Raw genomic sequence first — 22,022 nt, forward strand, 5'->3', positions numbered from 1 at the left:
ACGGATGCTGGAGGATTTAGAAAGACTTGCCATTTTGTCATGATACCCCTGTTGGTGACAGGCTCAGGTGCTCATGGGCACATGCACATTTCCCACCAGAAGGTCAAACCATTTGCATTTCTGTACTAAAAGCATAACTCTAGAAACACAAAATTAAAATATTTTGTCAGTTCCAAAGGGATTCAAATCAGCCTTAATGGGAGAGCATTCTTTCCCAGACTATAGCTAGGCAGTAGCATAGATGAAATGTCCCCAGTAGTGTTTATAAGATTGCCCACCTGAATAATCTTAAAATTATGTATATTCTAGTGTTCTCCTAAATAACCACCTGTCACAGTATATTAATGATTGAATGAGCCTTCTGTTGCTTAGACAGGCTATAATGAATGTGCTTTTTAGATATCACAGCACCTCTGGAAAGCATATGACATATGAAGTATTGGAGGTATATATACTTCCTTTTGGATAGAAAAAATTAAAAGACATTTGCTTACCTACAGCCAGAGAAATTGACAAGGTTGTCAGGGACCCAGTGAACATTCAGGTAATTCACTGCTTTTCCCATACCCAGCACTGTCCTAGGGACTAGAAAGAACAGGGAATGGCCAAAAGAAACGTAAGAACCCTGCTCTCAAAAAGCTTGTAGTCTAGTTGAGGAAATGGCATATCTATAAAGCAGCTTGAGAATCAGACATGAACTAATGAAGTGCTAAGTTGGGCAGGCAGATATTTAGTGAAACGGGAGATATCCTTGAATCCACACTTGTTCTTGTCACTTCCCTCTGGGGCACTTTAATACTCCTCGTGCATTTCCTCCCATTCTCTTTCTCCACTTCCTTCTTTCCTTTCTTCCTCCTCTCATTCTCCATTGAGATCTTTCATTTTCTCCTTCTAATTCTTTCCTTCTATTTATCTTCTCCCTTCTTTCCTTTTCTTTTCCTCCCCCCTGTTCTTTCCTGCCTCTCTCCTCATTCCTCACTTATCTTCTTTCCTTATTCTCCCACACTTCCTTCTTTGTGTCCTTCCCCACCTCTCCCCCACTCCATATTTTGTATTTCTCTCTGCAAATGTTTGTGGTGGTATCAGTGTGCTGATGGTGTGCTTTGCCCAGGGATATGAAAAATGTGCATTGAAGGTGAACGGTCAGTTTACCCTGTGGAAGGAATTCTGGTCTTGCAATTGGCTGCTCTGACTGTCCAGCCTTGACAAAGCCTATGCCAGTGTCTTTTCAGTGCCTCAGACAAGAGCCCCATGTCACTTGGCTTCCATTGCCTGACTGATTTGGGACATAGAGCCAACCATCCTTATAAAAAAATTGGTTTATGTCTGCTTGTGTCAATTTACACATGTGCTCAGAGGTCTGGCAAGGAGGCAGTGGGCTTGGACTAGAGTCCACAAATCAGAGAAAAATTCAAGCAGATCTTACAAATTACCTCTATGGGGTTACCAACTACAGAAGCCCCTTCGACACTGGGACCTCTATTACTTCTCACCTTTTATTCTTCTCCTCCTCCTCCTCCTCCTCCTCTTCTTCTTCTTCTTCTAATTAGGACAAATCAATCCTTTCTAAAAGGATAAATGTTAGACTTGGAAATTTTTAAGCAAAACAGGGATAGGGGGATCCACTGACATCAAAGGCTGCAAATACACAGAACACCAATTTCTTGGAACAAAAGCCAGCTGAGTAAGAGGGTAATAAAAGCATGTTTATGACAATCTTCGTCACCTTATAGAGCACCAAATACATGATGAATGGAGGAATGAGGTTTCATAGTCACGGCACATGCCTCTAACCTCCATCATAATGCCACACAGGATTCTTAACCAGATGTATTTCATTCTCCTCATGGCATCCTTGTGAGAGAGGGAATGCAGTGCTGGGAGAGCAGGGCTGCAGCCCCTCCCCCTCAGCAACTGGGCTGGCAGCCCTGGGCCCCAGAGTCCCGTCCATGACACAAGGATGCTTAGAGAGAATCCCTGCTCTCCAAAGGGATGCAGGGGAGGGAATCCTGCACAACTAAGAAGGAAATGGGTACATTTCACACTGAGCTCACCCAGGGAGGCTGGCTGCTTTGTTTAATGTGATGACTTCATGACTCTTTCAGTTCTCAAGAGCAAGAAATTACTGTAGGATGATAAGGAATAGTGTGAAAGCAAAAATTACAAATTATTTGTAAGGAGGAGAAGAAAATGGAAATAAAGTAAGTGAAGGTATTTTCAAAGTAAAAACTGTTTGCCATAGTGTAATAAAGGAGGACAAATAGAACTTTCTCTTGAAATTTTCTTGAAAATCCAAAATGGAATATGTCATAAAGGTTACTTATTTTTTCAGGGTATAGAAAGGTTTAAAAACCATTAGTCTAACCTGAAAGCAGTTTCTCCTTGATCTTTCTTCTGGCATGACATACAAACATCTTTAAGGAACTACTCTAGAATTTAGCTGAGCCCTTAGTAAATGGATATATTAGACAGGATTCACTTGAGGTGGTCTGTTCTGTAATTGTAGCACATTCCTGTCCACATTATTTACATCTTTATGGCAGAAGCAGGCTATCACCCTTCACCATTAATAGCAACTTAGAGTTAATTACTTTCGAGGACACAAATTTCCATTATATCCATTTCTGGCTGTGTCAAAATCTGAGGAATGGTTACTTAGTTATTCAAAGTAAGTATTCACAAGCATTTCAAATACCAGTTTCACTATTTCTTAGCTGTGTGTCCTTGGACAACTTTTTAAACATCTCCGTGCCTCAGTTTTACCCTCTGTACTGAATGACAATCTATCAACTGCCTTCTGAGCATACCTGGCTCTGAAGTGCTGAGTACTGGCTGTCATTGGTTTTGTGCTTTACAGCACACAGGAACCTGTTACATCCTCTCAGTTCGAACTCTTTGCCTCAACCCTAGTGGGCAGATGAATTTTAAATGACTTGCCCAAAGAGGGGAGCTTAACATATGGGGGGCCAGCATTTGGATCCAAGTCCTCAGAGCATTCAATGAGTTTTTTGGATTCCCTTGTCTTGCAAAGGAGAAGACACCCAGAGGTAACATGACTTAGACAAAGTGGTGAAGGAAGTTAATGGTCATGCCATGAATGGAATCCAAATCTCACTTCTACTTCCAGCCAGTGAGGAGTTTCTTTGCTTGTTTAATGAGCTTTCTGATGAGATGATGCACAAACAGTACTTGCTCTGAGGGGCCCTGGCCACAGTGAGGACTCTCTTCTGCCTTCTGCTTCCTTTGAGGTTGAAGTTAGTCAGACTCAGGTCAGAAAACCATGTAAAACAAGATTCCTCAGGATCTGCTTTCTGTTTTGGTGAATGGTTCATGTGAGGGCTCATTAGCATATGAATTTGTAGAAGCTGGTTGAGTTGGGAATTTTCCATTTTTTTGCCTGTTGATGTTGCCGTCACTCTAAAGGATTCATCACAGAGATCCTGCCTGCCTATCCACAGACCCCTACCCAGTGGTCCTGATCCAGGAGCAGAGAGGCAGTGAGTGACCAAGAAGATTATTTCCAGTTCTCCCTCCACAGTCTGCACCCCCTGGGGCAACTGGCATCGGTGGTTAAGAACAAGGCCAGGGAGCCTGGATCTGCCCCCCGGCTCCACACTTACTGTCCGAATTACCCTGCATTATGTGCCTAATCTCTCTGGACCTCGGTTTCCTCATTTTAAATTATTCCCTCTTAGGAGACTGTGGTTAGATTAAAGAGAGTATTTTCAGAAGAGTCTGGCAAGGAAGGTTCTTGGGGACAGTTTTTACACTGTTTACAACCAGCTGCAGGGCACTGCGTGGCATTGCGGACCTGATGACCCCAGCTGGCCTCCTACATAGACGCCATGTTCAGATCAGATCTTTATTTTACCTTCAAAACTCAGCTTTTTTTCTTCCTTCCTGATGAAGAGCACAAGCTTCTTCCCCACTTTTCAAAGGGAGGTGATAGTTATGCTGGAGACAAGCCTATCAGGGACTAGCTGTTACCTCAGTCTGTCAGCGTCTCTAGAGCCGCTGCTTAATCTGAGGAAGGACCGCTCATCCCAAGGCTGTCTCTGGGATTTGGATGGAACTGGAGCCTGTGATGCATCACCTGTGCTGTCCTCCTACAAAAAGCAGGAAGGGAGCTTGTTTAGAGGATAACTTGGCCTCAGAAAACCTAAGGAAAGCTGCCTTTTGGACCAACTAAAAACAGGGTTTGACCACATACGTTTCTGTACTTATTTCCTTTAGCCTATGGACACAGAGCTTGAACCACCTACCATCAAAGGTTTCCCTTTGTCTTGGATTCCCATTGATATTAGTGTGCTCTATCTGCATTGATGTATGGATATTTAGAGAGAGTGCATTTGTGCTAGACCCTGTGCTGCATTTTACATATAATTCTCTCTATAACACTAGGAAGGAGATTGTTATTTCTTTTGGTTTTTTTTTAAGATTTTATTTATTTACTTTCAGAGAAAGGGAGGGAAAAAAGAGGGAGAGAAATATCAATGTTTGGTTGCCTCTCGCACACCCCCAGCTGAGGACCTGGTCTGCAACCCAGGCATGTGCCCTGACTGGGAATCAAACAGGCAACCCTTTCTTTCACAGACTGGTGGTCAATCCATTGAGCCACACCAGCCAGGGCTGTTATTTCTATTAGACACATAAAGAAACAGAATTACAGCTATTAAGTGACCTGCCCAAAGTCACACAGCTTGCTTGAGGACTAGCCCCAATTAAAATTCAAGACTGTGTGATTTAAGTCCCCATTCTTAACCCAAATATGCCTGAACATAAAAATTACCTGGAGAGATTTTTAAAAACAGATTATCTGGGCTATACCCCAGATCATCTGAATTACAATCTCCAGAGAAGGGGCTAGAGAATTTTTTATACAAGTATCCCAGGTGATTGATATTTAAAAGAACAACTACACCCCTAGTTCTTCACCTGCTGCTGATGCACTCATGGGGAGAGCTTAGCACACCGATGCACAGGTCCCAACCCACATTCGCAGGTTTGTCCCAAAGTCTGTCTGATAAAACAGTTCCTCAGTTCAGTCAGATTTCTCAGCTATAAAACGGAGAACATAATCTCTGTCTCGCGAGTCTCGTAGGAGTGCTGTGAGAATGAAATGAGGATGCTGCTGAAGGTGCTTTGCACAGTGCTCACTGAAATAAAATAGGCTTTTCAAAATCTCTGTGAACCTTTTAATCATCTGTTTAGTAGGCTTTTGTAGGTTGATCTTGGAATCTACTAATCTGTTTAACATGGTTTTATGGGAAAATGCATTCAAATTTCAAAATAATTCCCACAAAAAATTTTAAAATACAATTGACTTCAACTTTCAGGACTACCTCTACTTCAAGTTTTGTATTATAGGCCGAGGAATATTGGATATATCACATGCAGTCTTTTCCATGTGAATATTAAGTGAACAGTTGATTTGACTACCTGGGCTATTTGGTCTCCCTTTAAAATTAGTCTTAATATTGTTAAATGGACAGTGTAGACTCTAGAATGGTATTTATACAGCGATCATACCATGGAAAATAATAATAGGTTTGACTCAATGAACATTTCTATGTGCCCAAATCTGTGCTAAGCCAGTGGTCTTTACACATCCTCATGAAATCTTGTTACTCCCACTCACTGAGGCTTAGAGAAGCTATCTTGGTAGGGATCATTTAGTGGATACCAGATTTAAACAGAAATGTCAGATCCCCAATTCTAGGGTCGTACATACCTTGCTCCAAGGGATCCCCATACATACGAATGGGTTAGGAAGCAAACACATGAAAACAAGAACAATAGCTATGTTAGGGGAGGACTGTGGTTAATTTGCTCTTTATTTAAGATAAAATGAGTTATCGGTATAAAAATGTATGAAATGAAAACAGCGGTAAAAGAAAAAATTGCATTAAAAAGTCAACCTGGATTTTAAGACTAGATGTCAAGACTTTTATTGCTATAGGTTTGGGGTTTCTATTCCTAATCTCTTATTGTCTTCTGGTCCCTGTGAAAGTTAAAGGTAGAGAAAGAAGAGTGGCAAGAAATCGACCTACATTCTCTCTAACCCTCAGTGTGGGGTAAGAATGCTGCCCTTCCTAGAACAGGATGAGGCACCTATAGCTTTTCCTGAGCAGTGGTGCTTTACTCCCAGCTCTCCTCTGTCTCCTGATACCACTGGTATATCAGGAGAGGACTGTCTGGGCACAGCACTGCCAGCAAGGTAGCCATCCATGTGAAGGGTGGACCTGGAACTGTCCGTCCATTTTCCCCATGTCCCTCCCCAACAGCTGCTCACAGAATGAGGAGGAATCCATCCCATCCATGCTCTCCTCACGCTGCTGTTACAAGGACATTACTCGACAGCCAAGTGGAAAACTTTGTGCTGTCTGTCTCACTGGAAAAGCCATCCTCACCCAGCCCCTGCTGCCTCTACAATGAGTCCCTCTCCTAAAACTGACTTTCCTTCCTTCCTAACAGATATCTGCAAGTGAAATTGAAATGCTTCTGATGAGACTGCCACGCATGTTTAAACAGGAATTCACAGGCGTGGGAGCAACGCTGGAAAAAAGGTGGAAGTTGTGTGCCTTTGAAGGAATTAAAACGACCTAACTATGAAAAGCAAAACAAAATCTCTGGAAATGAAACCGCCTGAACCCGTCCGGGGCTGTGCAGTGTGAGTGCAGGAAGTTCAGGGTTGGTCCGGCACGGACCTCGGTGGAGCCAGCAGAGCCTGACTAGTTCCATCTGTGGCGTTCTCTTGTGAGTGGAAATGTAATTGTGTACCAGTTCCCTAGAACAAACAAAGCTTCATACTGTGACAGATCTGTTTCCTATGAAAACCACACAACGATTCCACAGTCATAATGATGGCAAAATCTTCAGATATGCTACATTTGAGAATAGCTCACCAAGCAAAATATTTAAAGTTAATGATGGTGTAGCTCTGGTTGTTGCTAGGCTACAGAGTTGTATATATAATGTATAGCTGAAATCATTCAATGACATTTTCCTAAAAGTCTTTCTGTTTCAGTAAAAAAAAAAAAAAGTAATTTTACAGTGAGGAGAAATCATACCAAAAGAAAACTTGAATATGTGTCTGAACAGTTATTGTATTTTATAAATTAAGTTATATGCTATTCCAAGGACTTTTGCCTTATTGAAGAGGCAGAAAATGTGACTGGGCTCCTTGGGAATACTATATCAAGAATATTATTTTTCTAATATAACAATTCTCCATCATAAGTTCTTTTAACATGGACTGCATAACAATTTTCATAAAATGTAAATAAAGGAAAAAACTAGTGCTACTGTCTTGTACTTGGTATGTAATATTGAGGTTTATGCATCAAAATAAATATTCAGTAAATATTCCTGTTAAAATTTTATAGCAAAGATATTAATTTTTTCCAATAAATATGACTTCTACCATATGGTTTTGCAAATTATTATTCATTGTATTTTAATTCTTCCTCAAGAAATTTTCATGTTTTTCAGTCCCATCTCATATCCTATCACTTTAAAATGATTAAAAGCATGAGTGACATTGAGACAAAACATTATTTAAAACAGGACTATATAAAAATTGTGAAATGGTAAGTGCTACAAAAGTGAGATTATACAACATTAGAGTAGATGTTATGAAAACATCAAGAAATAGCATCCAAATGCGGTCACTGTAAAGTATACCTTTGTTTTGTGTATCATGGGCAGGTACACAGTAACCAGTTAGTTCATTTTATTAATTCCTGTATTTATTTATTTGTATGTTTGCTGGAAAGCATCCAAGTTAGAAAAAGGACAAGTCACACCTGTACCAACAGTTTAAACAGAATCTGGGCTTCACCTATCTCTTTTAATTTCAAGAAAAATAGAGCTTTAAATTATATCTCCTTCTTGCTTTCTTACAAAGGAATCACCAGAAAGCAGGTACTCAAGATATTAATTTTAATTTTGTAAATATATTTTATTGATTATGCTATTACAGTTGTCTCATTTTTCCCTCCTTTATTCCCCTCTGCCTTGCACAACCCCTCCCAGCAGTATTCCTCCGCCTTAGTTCATGTCCGTAGGTCATACATGTAAGTTCTTTGGCTTCTCCATTTCCTACACTATTCTTAACCTCCCCCTGTCTATTTTGTACCTACCGTGTATGCTTCTTATTCCATGTACTTTTTCCCCCATTCTCATCCTTCCGCCTCCCTACTGATAACCCTCCATGTGATCTCCATTTCTGTGATTCTGTTCCTATTCCAGTTTCCTTTGTTTTTCTTTTTGTATTTGTTTTAGGTTCAGTTGTTGAAAGTTGTGAGTTTGTTGTCATTTTACTCTTCATATTTTTTATCTTCTTTTTCTTAGATAAGTCCCTTTAACATTTCATATAATAAGGGCTTGGTGATGAACTTTATCTGGGAAGCACTGTATCTGCCCTTCCATTCTAAATGATAGCTTTGCTGGATAGTGTAATTTTGGATGTAGGTCCTGGCCTTTAATGACTTGGAATACTTCTTTCCAGCCCCTTCTTGCCTGCAAGGTTTCTTTTGAAAAATCAGCTGCTAGTCTTATGGGAACCCCTTTGTAGGTAACTGCCTCCTTTTCTCTTGCTGCTTTTAAGATTCTCTCTATCTTTAATCTTGGGTAATGTAATTATGATGTGCCTTGTTATGTGCTTCCTTGGGTCCAACTTCTTTGGGGCTCTCTGTGCTTCCTAGACTTCCTGGAAATCTATTTCCTTTGCCAGATTGGGGAAGTTCTCCTTCATTATGTTTTCAAATAAGTTTTCAATTTCTTGCTGTTCCTCTTCTCTTTCTGGCACCCCTACGATTCAGATGTTAGAATGTTTAAAGTAGTCCCAGAGGTTCCTAAGCCTCTCCTCACTTTTTTTGAATTCTTGTTTATCATTCTCTTCTGCTTGAAGGTTTATTTCTTCCTTCTGGTCCAAACCATTGATTTGAGTTCCAGTTTCCTTCCTGTCACTGTTGGTTCCCTGTACATTTTCTCTTATTTCACTTTTCATAGCCTTCACTTTTTCCTCTGTTTTGCAACCATACTGAACCATTTCTGTGAGCTTCCTGATTACCAGTGTTTTGAACTCTGAATCTGATAGGTTGGCTATCTCTTCATCATTTAGTTCTATTTTTTGGAGCTTTGATCTGTTCTTTCATTTGGGTCCTATATTTTTTGTCTTGGAGTGCCTGTCACGCAGTAATGGGCACACCCTCAGGTATTCACCAGGGTGGGGCAATCTACTGCACTGTGTGTTATGGCACTATGTAGGGGGTGGTCAGGGAGAGAATAGCACCACTTGCACGGCTCTCGGTCGGCTTTCAGTCACTTCCCCTGCTACCCACAAGCAATTTGGGCCCTTCTGGTGCTTATTCCCAGGTGGGTGACTTTTTATATGTTCTAGGACCTTGTAGGTCTCTCCAATGAACTCTGCTGTGAGGCTGGGAGTTTCTCCTGTTGCTGCAACCCCCACAGGTTTTTTCAGTCAGAGGATTTGAGGCTTTATTGCCCCACCCTGCCACTGGAACTCTGGGTTGCATGGTCTGTCTTGCTCCCCAGTTGTTCCTCCTGGTTTATCGTCACACAAATGTGGGACTACCCGGTCCACCAGCCATCACCTAGCCCAGTCCAACAGCCACTGGATCACCCACCTCAGTCCTCCAGCCACCACCTTGCCAGAGTCCTCTCCACCCCACCTGCCTATCTCTCTGCCTCCTTCCAGTCTGGATTAATGTTTCTTCCTTAACCCCTTGGTTGTCAAACTTCCATACAGTTCAATTTTCTGGCAATTCTGGTTATTTTTTGTTTTACAATTTGTTGTTGTCCTTCTTTTGGTTGTGTGAGGAGGCCGAGTGTATCTACCTACACCCCCATATTGGCCAGAAATCAAGATATTAATTTTAAATAAGACATTTTTTAGGAAGATAGGTAAATACTGAATGATCTTTGAAGTTGTAAAAAGATGTTCATAATTTCCTGTTGGACATTATTGTCTTCAGTATCTTTTTACCGAGCCCTGATAAATTAAGGTATTTATTTGTACCTCCTATAAATACACATATGTTCAAGTTCAGTGCTAATGCTGTGTATATGGAGATGAATAAAAAAAAGACCCTCTCCTTAATAAGCTAGGAGCTCAATGAGAAAAAGACATTTTCCCAAAAGTTCCTGTATGATATCAGCCAGGTGACAGAAAAGGTGTGAAAAGGTGTGACAAGGGTGCTATGGGATTCAAACTAATGGCAATATCACATCAAATGTTGAAACACTAGAGGCCTTTCTATTACCATCTGTCGATGCCCATGACCACTGTCATCCTTACACGTTTGTCTCCACATCAGCAGACACAAACAAGGATACAACAGGGAAACAGGAGATGACCTCATTTGTAAGCAATGTTATTATAAAATAGAAAACCTATGAGGGTCACCTGAGATATAACTAGAAGAAAGGCTAGTTACAAAGACATAAAAGGCTAGTAGGGACACAAGGTACCACCATCTAGGTAGACTATTTGTAATTCAAAGCATGGGAGATATTTTCAAGTATGGCCAGTAGTCACTTTAGCAGGATATACTTCACAGGTTAAAACCCTAACTCAGAGCTCTGATTAGGGAAGTAAATTGGAAGGACTTTATATTAGATCTGATAACAAGACACTATTTTCTAAACACATGTTTCAGAGCCCTACATGGCAACTCAGAGGAATGAAATGGTTAATACAGCTCTCAAAAATATTTGAGTAATTCCAAGAAGTAAGTGCCTGCAATAGGAAAATCTACTTTGGCTATAGTTTTATTTATACTTGAAACTAATTATTAGTTGTCTAGAAATATATTAATTATGTATTTTAACTTCAATTATGTGAATAACTTATTTTTGCAGAAAAAACCTTCTAAATTTTTTCACAGATATTTGACTTCAGCTGAGACTTTAGAAATCACCTGGGGAAGGAGCTAACATTGCTACCTTTGAGGGCCATCTGGAGTCTACATAAGACTGTCACGCATCCTCTCTAATCCCCAGAATAACCCTATATAGAGATACTACTATTGTCCTCATTTGTCACATAAGAAAAATGATGCTCAGAAGTTCTAAGTAATTTGGCCAAGTTTGCACAGTCAGTTTTGAATACCAAATCTGAACCCCAAGAGTTAGTTGACTAACTCCAAAACATGGGGGTTTTTTTTCCACTACACAATGCTTCTAGTTCAATCTATCCCTGCTCCTCCCATGAGCCCAATGCCCATCCAGTGCCTTTGGATCACTGCTTTTATTCTCCTTTCTTCTCCACCATCCTTTGTACCTGGGCAGAGATGTGAAGACTCTCCAGCCTTTCTCTCCTAAATTAACACAATAACAAATCATGGTTCTCAGATTCCAAGGACAAGGAGAACATTAATGGTTTGGAGATCCTCATAATCTGGCCCCAATGCACCTTTCTGCCTTGCTTTTTCACTGCTTCCATGAATAGGACTAATATTTTGTTTGCGTTTCTGCTTCTGTGCATATATTTCTATCCAAATGAAATGAACTTAATCTAGTTATCATAATTCTACACAGCCTTAAGAGGAAAATTCAAAAAATACCAGCCATGGCCCCACCCAGGATGTTTTCTCCAGCCCCTGGCAGAAGTCATTTCTCCTGCCTCTGCACAGCCATCCCCCCTGACTGTTTCTTCAGGACCTACTGGCCAGCTGACTTTGCATCATCTCCCTATTAAATTACATAATCTTTAAGGGATCTGAGTATCTTTCATTGACTTGGAATTATTTCTCAAAGTGGTTTTGCTTATAAATATTTAAAAGTAGGACAGAGAATTAACCAAGATTTTTTTTGACTCCAAGGATGAGTCTGCTTATACACAAGGGGAAAAACATTTAAAAATATTTGTAAGGGTTGCGGATACTCTAGATCTAAGATTCCAAGGCAGAAATGTGAGAGAAAATGTTCTTCATATTATTGAAATAAAATGAGCAATCCAATTCTTCTTAAACTTCTAATGCAGGTCAATTTATCAACTTTTTTATGAAGCCCTGATATTCTCAGGAACCTCCTCCCCTGTGCTCCCACTTTTATTCATTATGTTTCTACTGCAGCCCATATGCTACAGGGTCTGGCAGAGGTAAGGCCTGCTTGAGTATGGTTGCTAGGGTAATAATATGGGTGTAATAATTTATAGTTTTAACTTGAACATTTCACCTAAAATGCCATATGGTATGCTTATGTGTGATATTGCTATGTTACGGAATTATATGCTTATGATATAATTAGAAGATTTTGTACTAATAAAGGGGTGTTACTTGTATCAGACCCCATATACTATAATCATTTGTGAATGTAGCTGTCTCTCCCAGTCCTGGCATCTGGAGACTGTCCTTTCCCATATCTCTAGATGCCCAGAGTCTGACATGACATACCATGACTTTTAAACAAACATTTACTGACTGAATGAACCAAATGAGTTAAAGAAGAGCCTACACAGGAACCCTCTGAATTTGTTGAAATAGAACATATTCAGGCATTAGGTCCTGTAATAGAAGCTAGAATTTTCTGCTCTTCAGTTTTAAAATCTCAGCAGAATTCTTACCAATTTCATTTATTATAGTAAAATATACATAATCTTTTTCATTTTAACCATTCACAATTGTATAATTCAGTGACATTAAATATATTTATAATGTAATAACAAGTCACAATTATATCTAAAACTTTTTCATCATTATCCCCAATAAATATTTTAACACATCCATTCAATAATAACCTCTACCCCCTCCTTACAGTCCCTGGTTGCCTCTATTTTACTTTGTGTCTCTTTCAATTTTCCCATTCTAAGCCACTCATATAAATGGAATCACACAACACCTGTCCTTCTGTGTCTCACTTATTTCATCAAGCCTAATGTCTTCCAGGTTCATCCGTGTTGTAGCATCCATCAGAACTTCATTCTCTTTGAAAATGAACAATATCCCACTATATGAGAACTCGCTGGCAAGGAAAAGTCAGTGGTCTATGTTTGAAAATACATAAAGGCTTTTATAAATACAACATCAAAAACAGCATTTGAAAGTGTGGAAAATTTGTTTCTATTTGAGCAAACCTCTCATTTTCAGTAAGGATAATAAATATGAAATGAAAAAATTAGAAGAAGTTGGTAGTAATTTCTAGAATGAGATTGTTTAAACAAACGTCCATGTGAAAAATGTGATATGCAATATTTTCTGGGGGTTGGGAATGTTTTACTTTGAGGGTTTTTTTTTTTCATCTCTTTTCTAAAAATGGCTGTTACTTGCTGAACTCAATAAAGGATTTTTATCCCCAAAACTTAAGAACTTCACTACCATAATACTCAGTTTCTTCTTACAATCTGATAAAATAAAATGATGCTAGATCTCTAAAATCCTACAGTTTGCTCACTTCATATTAAAATGGTAAGTGGTTCATACATATATTCAATTAATCTGTCATCAGTGTTTGAATAAACTATTCTTTTTTGTGTGCAGCACATAAAACATGAACATTTGAGTTAAGTTACAGTGAATGTGTTTATATATTAGATCACTAAAATGTTGTGTCCCACAACCACTAAATTTCCTCTTTTGCTTTCAAGTGATTTGTTGTTGTTGTTGTTGTTGTTTTTAATTTGTGGAGTTCAAGGATTTGGAAGTTACTCATACTGTATAAGGAGGTGTTCAGTTTATGTTGTGATACGGTCCCAGCCCCAGCATTCACTGGCCTTGTGAATGTTAGATGCTAGGATGTTAGCACATGTTACCTAACCTCAGTGAGGCACTAGGCCCAGATTCATGAAATGGTACAGGGGATACCTACTGCAGAGCATTGCTGCAATGGTTAAAAAAGCTGGCACGCATACAGCACATGACACAGGTCCAGGCAGACTGAAGGCACTGGTTACCTCAAAAATAGTACCGTATTTTAGGTATATCATCCCAGCCAAGCAGAAGCGGCAAGGCTTTTCCCTGCTATCAACTCTTCCCTATCCTTAGGGATAAACAGTCAATGTTTATGTTGCTAACTGTAAGAACAAAATAAATATAAGACAAGCATCATCCCCACAAATAGTCCATTAAATATTTCAAGTGTAAGACTGACATAAGCAAAATAACTATAATTCTCTAAACTGCGAAGACTTTGGCATCTCTTATAAAGCAAGTGGGTGTCACTGTTGCAGTGACCGTCAGCATGGAGGAAATGTGCAGCTGGAATTCTTTGTTGCAGCACCTTTTTACTTATTTGGTACATTTCCACTAAACAGTCATCAGGGTCAAATACACTCAACTGTGAAGAAACTATATGACTCTGGGCAACTGCCATTTTCAATGATGGTCAACTAAGTATAGAGTATGCAAGGATTAAATAAAGTATTAATTATGTTTTTTTAACCCAGCAGAGACATTGTCAGGAAAAATTATAGTTGTAGCTGGAGAATGCAATAGTATTATTTTAGAGAACATACATATCCATTATAGTTGCTGAGTGTATCAAAGTAAAGAACTCTAGTAAATCTAGTAATTACAGATTGGATGTATTAATAAAATTAGCTATTCTGGTCCAAAATTTTAACTGTTTCCCTGCTCTCAGAACTTTACAGATGCCCAGACAATAAAGCTCAGATGTTTGTACTGTACATTTCACCCTTTATATAATGTACACTGATTGGTACAGAGCTATGTAATGGAATGTTCTTACTTCGTGGGATAAACAGACTCATAAAAATAAATTGCAGACATTTTACAGTAGAAAATGGTATTTTTCCATACATGGCAAGAGTGGTTAATGTACAATGGAAAGTGCATAGCATGTAATGAAATGCATTTTTTATCTAGAAAATATACTTATTGTGTGCTGAAAATTGTAATATCTTGCCCAGCACAAGAAAATTTCTATTATAGTGCTCATTTGCTATTATAGAAAATAAAACCCTTTTTCTTCTTTACCAAAGTAGTGTATCTTAATATCAGCCCACAACACTGTCAAGTTCACTTAAGAAGAACTATGTGTAGATAGATAAGAAAAGGACTGAATCAGAAGCCAGAATATTTCATTTCATCTGCTTTTCATACTGAGCAAGTGCTATGTAATCCACTACATCTGGTAGCAATCTCTTTTCATAAAGCATTCTTCCTTTCAGAAGAAAAAGATAAAATTGGTCAGTTGAGGATCTCATCAATAAATAAATCTTTTGCCTTTGAATATGTTTACACATAAGTAAGGGTTTGTTTCTCTTGTATTTTTTGAGAGAGAATGTAAAGAATGGGCTGGAGAGTCAAACTGTCTTCAGATGGAGATACTGTGTAAAAACCATTACGGGCCCTTTATTAAATAGATACTGACTGGTACATGAAATCAACATATCATGCATCATTTTTATGACTTACAATCACAGTAAATCAAGTTTCAAGTGGGAAGTGCTATACATTTTTACTGAGGATAATTGTCATTTCCTAAGGCTGAGCAGTAACTGAGTGGGACTTTGCACTTCACCATCTGTCCCCTGAGCACGGCTCAGTGCGTGCCGAAGAAAGGCCCTGCAGTGCTGAGTCTGGTACGCAACACCACTACGGGGAGCAGAGGGCAGAGAGCAGAATCTAGACTGGGCCAACCAGGAGTCAAGTATTTTGTATTGCTGCTTAGCCTGAAGGGCTGGGAGATGGAGCTTCCAGCCTTCTGGTCCTGGTAGGGGGCAGGTGGCCGGGTAGTAGAGGCAATATAGTGAGGTGTTCAAGACCATTTTTCTGGAATCATCCCACATGAGTGATCATAGGCACATGATTTAGTCTCTTTGATACTTTATCTCTCAAATGGGGATAATAGTAGCAACTATCTCACAGAGCCTTTCTGTAATTTTATCCACTAACTAACTGGGTCTTACTAAATCATCTAAGATTGTAGAACTCTTCTAACAAGTTTCAATCTCACAGCATCAACATCCCCTGCCAACTGAAAAGTATTTCTCCTCAGAGGTCACCACTAACACATCAAGTGGAATCAGCTTCCTGACTCCTCCCTGGAATAACAAATGCTTTAACAAAACATAATAGGAAACCTCCCAGCAGTTCCAAGAGCCTGGTGGACTGTCTGGGACTGTCTGTCTAGGATTTCTGAAGAACTCCAAATTCCCATGGGCTCACTGGGAAGTTTTAGGGACGCATGGAATCAATGAATAACCAGTAAAGTTCCTAACTCAAACCAGGCCTCTTGGAAGAGAGTCCTGGCAAAGACACCTGGTGTATTTACTCAAATATAAAGTATTTCAGAGGAAAGAGAACAACATCCCACTCTTGGGACAGAGAAAGAACTAGATATCTTCTCCCTGATCTTATCTCCAATAAGGATAGGACGTTTTAGTGGGAAAATCAAAGGGATAAAATCTATCCTGTGCTTCTCTCTTTCATATTACTTTCATGGAGAGGCAACATGGATGTCTTACCCCATATTTCCCCATCACCCAAGTGTAAGGAAGGATATATGGGGAGAAGAGGTGACTAAATGCTCATTACTGCTACTTGGAATTTCTCAAACTTTGAAGTGTAGGATGGGGTGCAGGAACCCCCCAGAGTTGACTCCATTTCAAATTTCTTTTCTTCCCCCTATGGCTTTGCCCTTTCAGTACTTACCTCACTGTTTCATTGTCATATCAGGACAAATACAGTGGTATTTTTGACTAAACTGAGAAGGAACACCCATCACTGGGCATATATATACATGTATTAATGCCCATGTGCACAGATATGTATGTATTCATGCACACTAATAAAAATTAACATGCACACAATGCAAATGTACACACACGTGGCCACATTCACAACTTCATTGTCCCTCAGACACCTCTGCTTGCAACAATCCTTTTACCCCCTCAGGTTCTTTCCTCTCCTCCCTCTCTTTCTATCAGCTATCCATGCTTTCCAGTAGGATGATTAACTTAGGACAAATAAGAGAAGGTGCCACTCAACCTTGTAAGTAATAAACATATGAAACTTATTTTGAAAAGATGGTACTGGCAAGAAATAGAGGTGGATTTGAAAATATTCATAACAAATTTACAACATAGCAAGAAAAGCAGAGAAACTGAAACAGCCAAACCATGAGTCACCAGTGAGCCAGCCATGTTCCAGGGAGGTGCTGGAACAAGGTTCTCACTCCGCAAATTCCCTATTTCCACAGAAACAATTCTTATCACAGATGGAAGTTGTTAATAGTCCATTTAATGGCTGATCGATATACAAAATTATTTCCCTGTAATTTTGTAATCTGTTCACACTCCAGCTCTGAACTTGGTCACGTGCCCTGTTTTGGTAATGTTAGCAGAAGCTTGACAAGCACCTATAAGTTTCTGCTTGCCCTCTTGCCTGACTGGGCTTGTGCACTCTTGCATTCTGATGTGGTTATAAAAACACATTGGGTTGGCTCATGTCAGAACGAACAACATGTGTAGTTGAGCAAGTGGCCTGAGCCAAGGTCACCCTAGATTAGCTGACAGCCAGCTGATCCCTCAAGACAACATGTCACAGAATGAAGTATACAGTTCAGCCCCAACTGTCAATCAGCAGACTTGTGAGCTAAATAAATGGTTGTTTTAAGCCACTAAATTTTGGAGTGACATGTTATGCAGCATTATTTGTGACAATAGATAAGTGACACAGACATTGTGATTTATAATTAGGATGCTGTTATAACAAAACAATTTTAAAACTGCGCCATTGGCTTTGAGGTCAAGCAGTGGGCAGAGAGCATGGAAAACTGATGAGAAAACTCCTTTAGAAGGATGGGAAAATGGCAACTTGAATTATGTAGCAGAAAAAAAAAAAAGGTAAAACTGCTATGTGTAGTGATTCAGAAGATAGAAAATACATCTAATGAACTTTGGTATTTGAGCAATAACATTTCCAGGCAGACTGCTCAACATATCAGTGGCTCTTACTATCTGCATACTGATAAGATTCTACAAAAAAACAGAAAGGTTAGAGAAATAACTGACTGGAGTGTGGGAAAACTTAGATGGTCTATAGAGGGACTGGAACTTCTTGGCTGGAAAACAAAATTGTTTCTCATCTCTGGTCTCTCCAGTTAGCAAAAGATTCTCAAAGTAAAACACAGGCTGAGGCAAAGATCCAATCAAATATTAACATTTAAGGCTTTTTATTAGTGACCTCTGAAATAAATAAAGCGGAACCTAGCAAAGCCTCAAAAGTAAACAAAAGGGATGCTAGGAATCTTAAGAATATTGCCCCACAGAAATCTGACTTGCCCACATAACAGTGATTAAGTCTATAGAGAGATCTAGCTCTAAAAATATTGTAGGTGTTACTTTATGATCATTAAATTTATAAGAAACCTACAAAAATTTTGAGGGTACTGTATTGGCAAAAGTTTTTCCAATTTATACTAAAAAACTGAGATGTTGAAAATGTAAGAAAACCTCTGGGTCCCTCATTTCCACAAGCAGGAAGTAGGCTGAGAAAATTGCTTAAAAGACACAGAGGTGACCAAGGAGAGTGGAAAAGTGAAGACATCCCAGATGGTAGAGCACAGAACCATAGAAAACAATTACTGGAGAGTCACTCTCAGGAAGCAGAACTGAGGCCTAATCAAGGAATATTCCCCTCCTCTGAACTGGAGGTCCTAATAGCATTTGCTGACCTAGACTTCAGAAATGCTAAGAATCAATGACTCTAAGGTGCTTTCCATTCTTCCTCTCTTAACATGAGATCATCTACTATGATTATGCTATCCTTTCTTACTCTTGTGTATTAGATTTGGCAACAAGTAGCTTGTCCTTTTCATTCATAGGTTTTCAATTCAAAAAAACCTGCATCCAAGGAGCCAAATTCGAACCTGTTACACATCTTGAGATCCTGGATGTTGAGCCTGATAATGTGATTAGATGGGATGTCTGAGGATTTGGGGAGAAAAGGGTGAGTTTTGGATGTGAGAATAAAATAGATAGTTGGGACCAGAGTGTACACATTCCACTAATATATCAATGTCCATTCCGATTTCTGTATCAGTTTTCTATTGCCATGCATAACAGATCACCCAAAATCGAATGACTTGAGACAATAATCATTTCTTTAGTTCACACACAGGTCTGCATTTTTGTGATTTAAATTGGAAATTTCTTGTGATCGTTGAGTTGATTTGCATGTTTTCTAAGGCAGCCAGCTACTGGCTGGGATCATGTGTTTGATGGTGGTTGGCTTGGGGCAACCATGTCTCAAATGATCTCATCTGTGACAAATCCACTCTCCTCTGCAAGCCTCTCTAATCCTTTCAGCACACTAGCCCTAACATGCACTAATGGTTATGATGAAGGAGCAAGGGAAGAGTATGATTAGGATCATGATTATGAAAAGCAGTAAGAGAGCAAGCCTCAATGCACAAGGACGTCCCAAGCCTCTGCTTGGCTCATACTTGCTAACAACTGATTGACCAAAATAAGTCACCTGGGTGAGCCCAGGAACAGGGGTGGGGCCATCAATGCAATCAACCCACTGTGCTTTCCAAACTATCTGCCATGAAAACTAGTATCCCAGAAGATGTTATGACACATTCTGTGGTCATACAAATCTGTGATGCTGCGTGTTATATCCTTTTGGTGAGACACAGTAAGTACCCATTAACCTATAAAGTCTCTGAGACATTCTGTCTTTTTACCTCGGTTTAACTGGTGTCTCCCTCCACACTTATTTAACCATGAAACACATTGTTAAAAAAAGAAACAGACCCGAAATGAAGTCATTGGTGCTAGGCTGCACCAAGACTTAATACCTAGCCTGACTGCAATTTCAGTCTCTCCTGGGAGTGGAATTTTAAACCAAACAGCTTAGAATTTCCTGGTCAGCACTAGTAAGGTAATCTGCCTGAAAAGACGCCCTAACTTCTCCTAAGGGAAGAGCATCCAGGAAGGTGACCTGGCCGGAAATATCTTCTTTTTTAACTTCTTTGTACCACCCTCCTTCTGCCTATAAAAATTTTCTATTTTGTACAGCTCCTAGGAGCACCCTTCTATTTAGCAGATGAGATGGTGCCTGATTTCATAAATCTTTCAATACAGTCAATTAGATCTTTAAATTTACTCAGTTAATTGTTTGTTCTTTAACAACATTAATCATAGGATATTTGAACACATCCGGCAGAACAAGTGTTGCCTGAATCACAGTCTGAGGAACAGTAGTCTAAGTTATGAAAACTCATTGTAATAACTGCACTACAATAACAAGCTTTAGGAGACCTAGAAGTTTTCATGGCACAGGTAACCTGCACATGGTAATCATTCTCTCTGCTGCCAGATGAAAAAGCCAAGATTCAGAAAAGTTAAGGACCCCCCCCAAGAAAAGGAGAAGCAGAGCTGGGAAGCACACCCACATCTGCCTGACCAAACACTATCATCTTTTTCTCTCTCCACCTGTCAGTGAAAGAATGTCAGACACCATGACAAACAGCAGGTGAAGCAGCACAGGGTAAGAGTCTAGCAATTGAGAAATTGGTTTTAGTCCTGCCTTTGCTACTAAATGATGAATAGGTTACAACCTCTTAAACAGAGGAGATTGGAGATCCCATGCTTTATGTTCCCTTACAGCTCAAAGGATCTAGAAAATATTTTGATGAACGACTCTTTGAGACACAAGAATTCTCTGAGGCCTCCCCATCTGCCACCGTGAAGATGACCTAAAACTTACTGCCTTGTCATTAACCTACTCCTAAACATAACAAATTCATTTTTAATGTGTTTATTTTAATCATTTAAGATATTCTAAATATCCTTCCAGCCTGAAACTCTCCCCCTGCCCTGTCTAATTTTCCAGTGAAATCTCAATGATGTATTCCATTGAGGGAATATTAATATTCTGAGGAAATACAATATCATACTGCAGACTCTAATTTTAGAACATTAATCAGTAATGATGGTTTTCTTCTTCCTGTCCTAATTTTTTTTTCAGGTTGTCAGCCTATTGGACTACATTAAGCTAGGTGGTGACTTTCCTTTATTAAACATTTCTTTCCTACCCTTTGGTAGGAATGATAGGAAACCAAAAAAAGGGAGAATTTGGAGCCCTTGGCTGCTCTGAGCTTGCCTTAGGGAGACAAAACTTGAGACCTTGTCAATCTCAGCAGAGGTAAGGTCACTTTGTCACAGACACTGATTAACAGTCATAGAATCCATCTTGGCTTTATCTTACCATCTTGCTGAGGCTGAGGCAAAAAAGTTAAATTAGTCAAAAAATCATTTCCAGATTGATGATATAATATCTGTTTTTGGTGAGGCAGCACCCACACACAGCACCACACTAGGCACTGAATGAAATTCTTTGTCTTGGAGGAAACATCCAAAATATATATGTCTCCTGTTCTACAAGAAGCCACATGGTTCCTACGCTTCTATTGCCACCAAGCTAACAGTACCTCCTAGGTTAGCTTCCCATCCCTTAGGGCAGGGAGGGCATCCAGAGCAGGGTTTCCCCATCTCTGCACTACTGACAATTTGCACTGGATACAGTGCTCTGCTGGGAGCTGTGCCGTGCATCACAGGATGTTTAACAGGCCTGCATGCTTGCTGGGTGACAATAGCACTCCCTATCCCAGGCACGACAACCAAAAATGACTCCAGACATTGCCAAGTGTCCCCTGGGGGAGGCAAATTCTATACTGCCTAGTAACCACTGCTCTAGGGTATGAGAAAAATAGAATCCCATTTTTTAATGTTTGTTAAAAATGGATACCACCACCATCACTACATCCAAGTCATGTCCCTGAGGTGCCAAGCTTCCCTCCAAGCTGTCACCCTTGTGCATAGTCAGGCCTCCTCACATCTGTTCACGTCGGACTTTTCTGGCAGTTGTTCTTTTCTGTTTCTTTCCCACTTGTCCTCCACCTCCAGTACCTTTTGTTGCTCTACTCCCCAGGTTTAATAGTGCTTCGTCAGGCTTCTAATGAGCAACCCATTCTCCTAGTTTCTATAGATACCATATTTGAGCGATTTGGGACAAATTTAGTGGCAAAAC

At 39.7% G+C, this 22,022-nt stretch overlaps 1 protein-coding gene across 20 annotated transcripts in view; it reads left to right on the forward strand.

Annotated features, from left to right (window-relative positions):
• Positions 1 to 6,864, forward strand: part of ENOX1 (ecto-NOX disulfide-thiol exchanger 1) — a 609,204-nt gene extending 602,340 nt beyond the window's left edge. For all 20 annotated transcript variants that reach the window (XM_045202239.3, XM_053916761.1, XM_053916762.1 and 17 more), the window contains one exon: positions 6,475 to 6,864. In XM_045202239.3, coding sequence (XP_045058174.1) covers positions 6,475 to 6,606 — 132 coding nt within the window. In that variant the 3' untranslated portion in view covers positions 6,607 to 6,864. The remainder of the gene's footprint in view (positions 1 to 6,474) is intronic.
• Positions 6,865 to 22,022: the final 15,158 nt, after the last annotated feature.

The sequence above is a fragment of the Desmodus rotundus genome, chromosome 13 (assembly GCF_022682495.2).
Source record: "Desmodus rotundus isolate HL8 chromosome 13, HLdesRot8A.1, whole genome shotgun sequence".
NCBI lineage: Eukaryota > Metazoa > Chordata > Mammalia > Chiroptera > Phyllostomidae > Desmodus > Desmodus rotundus.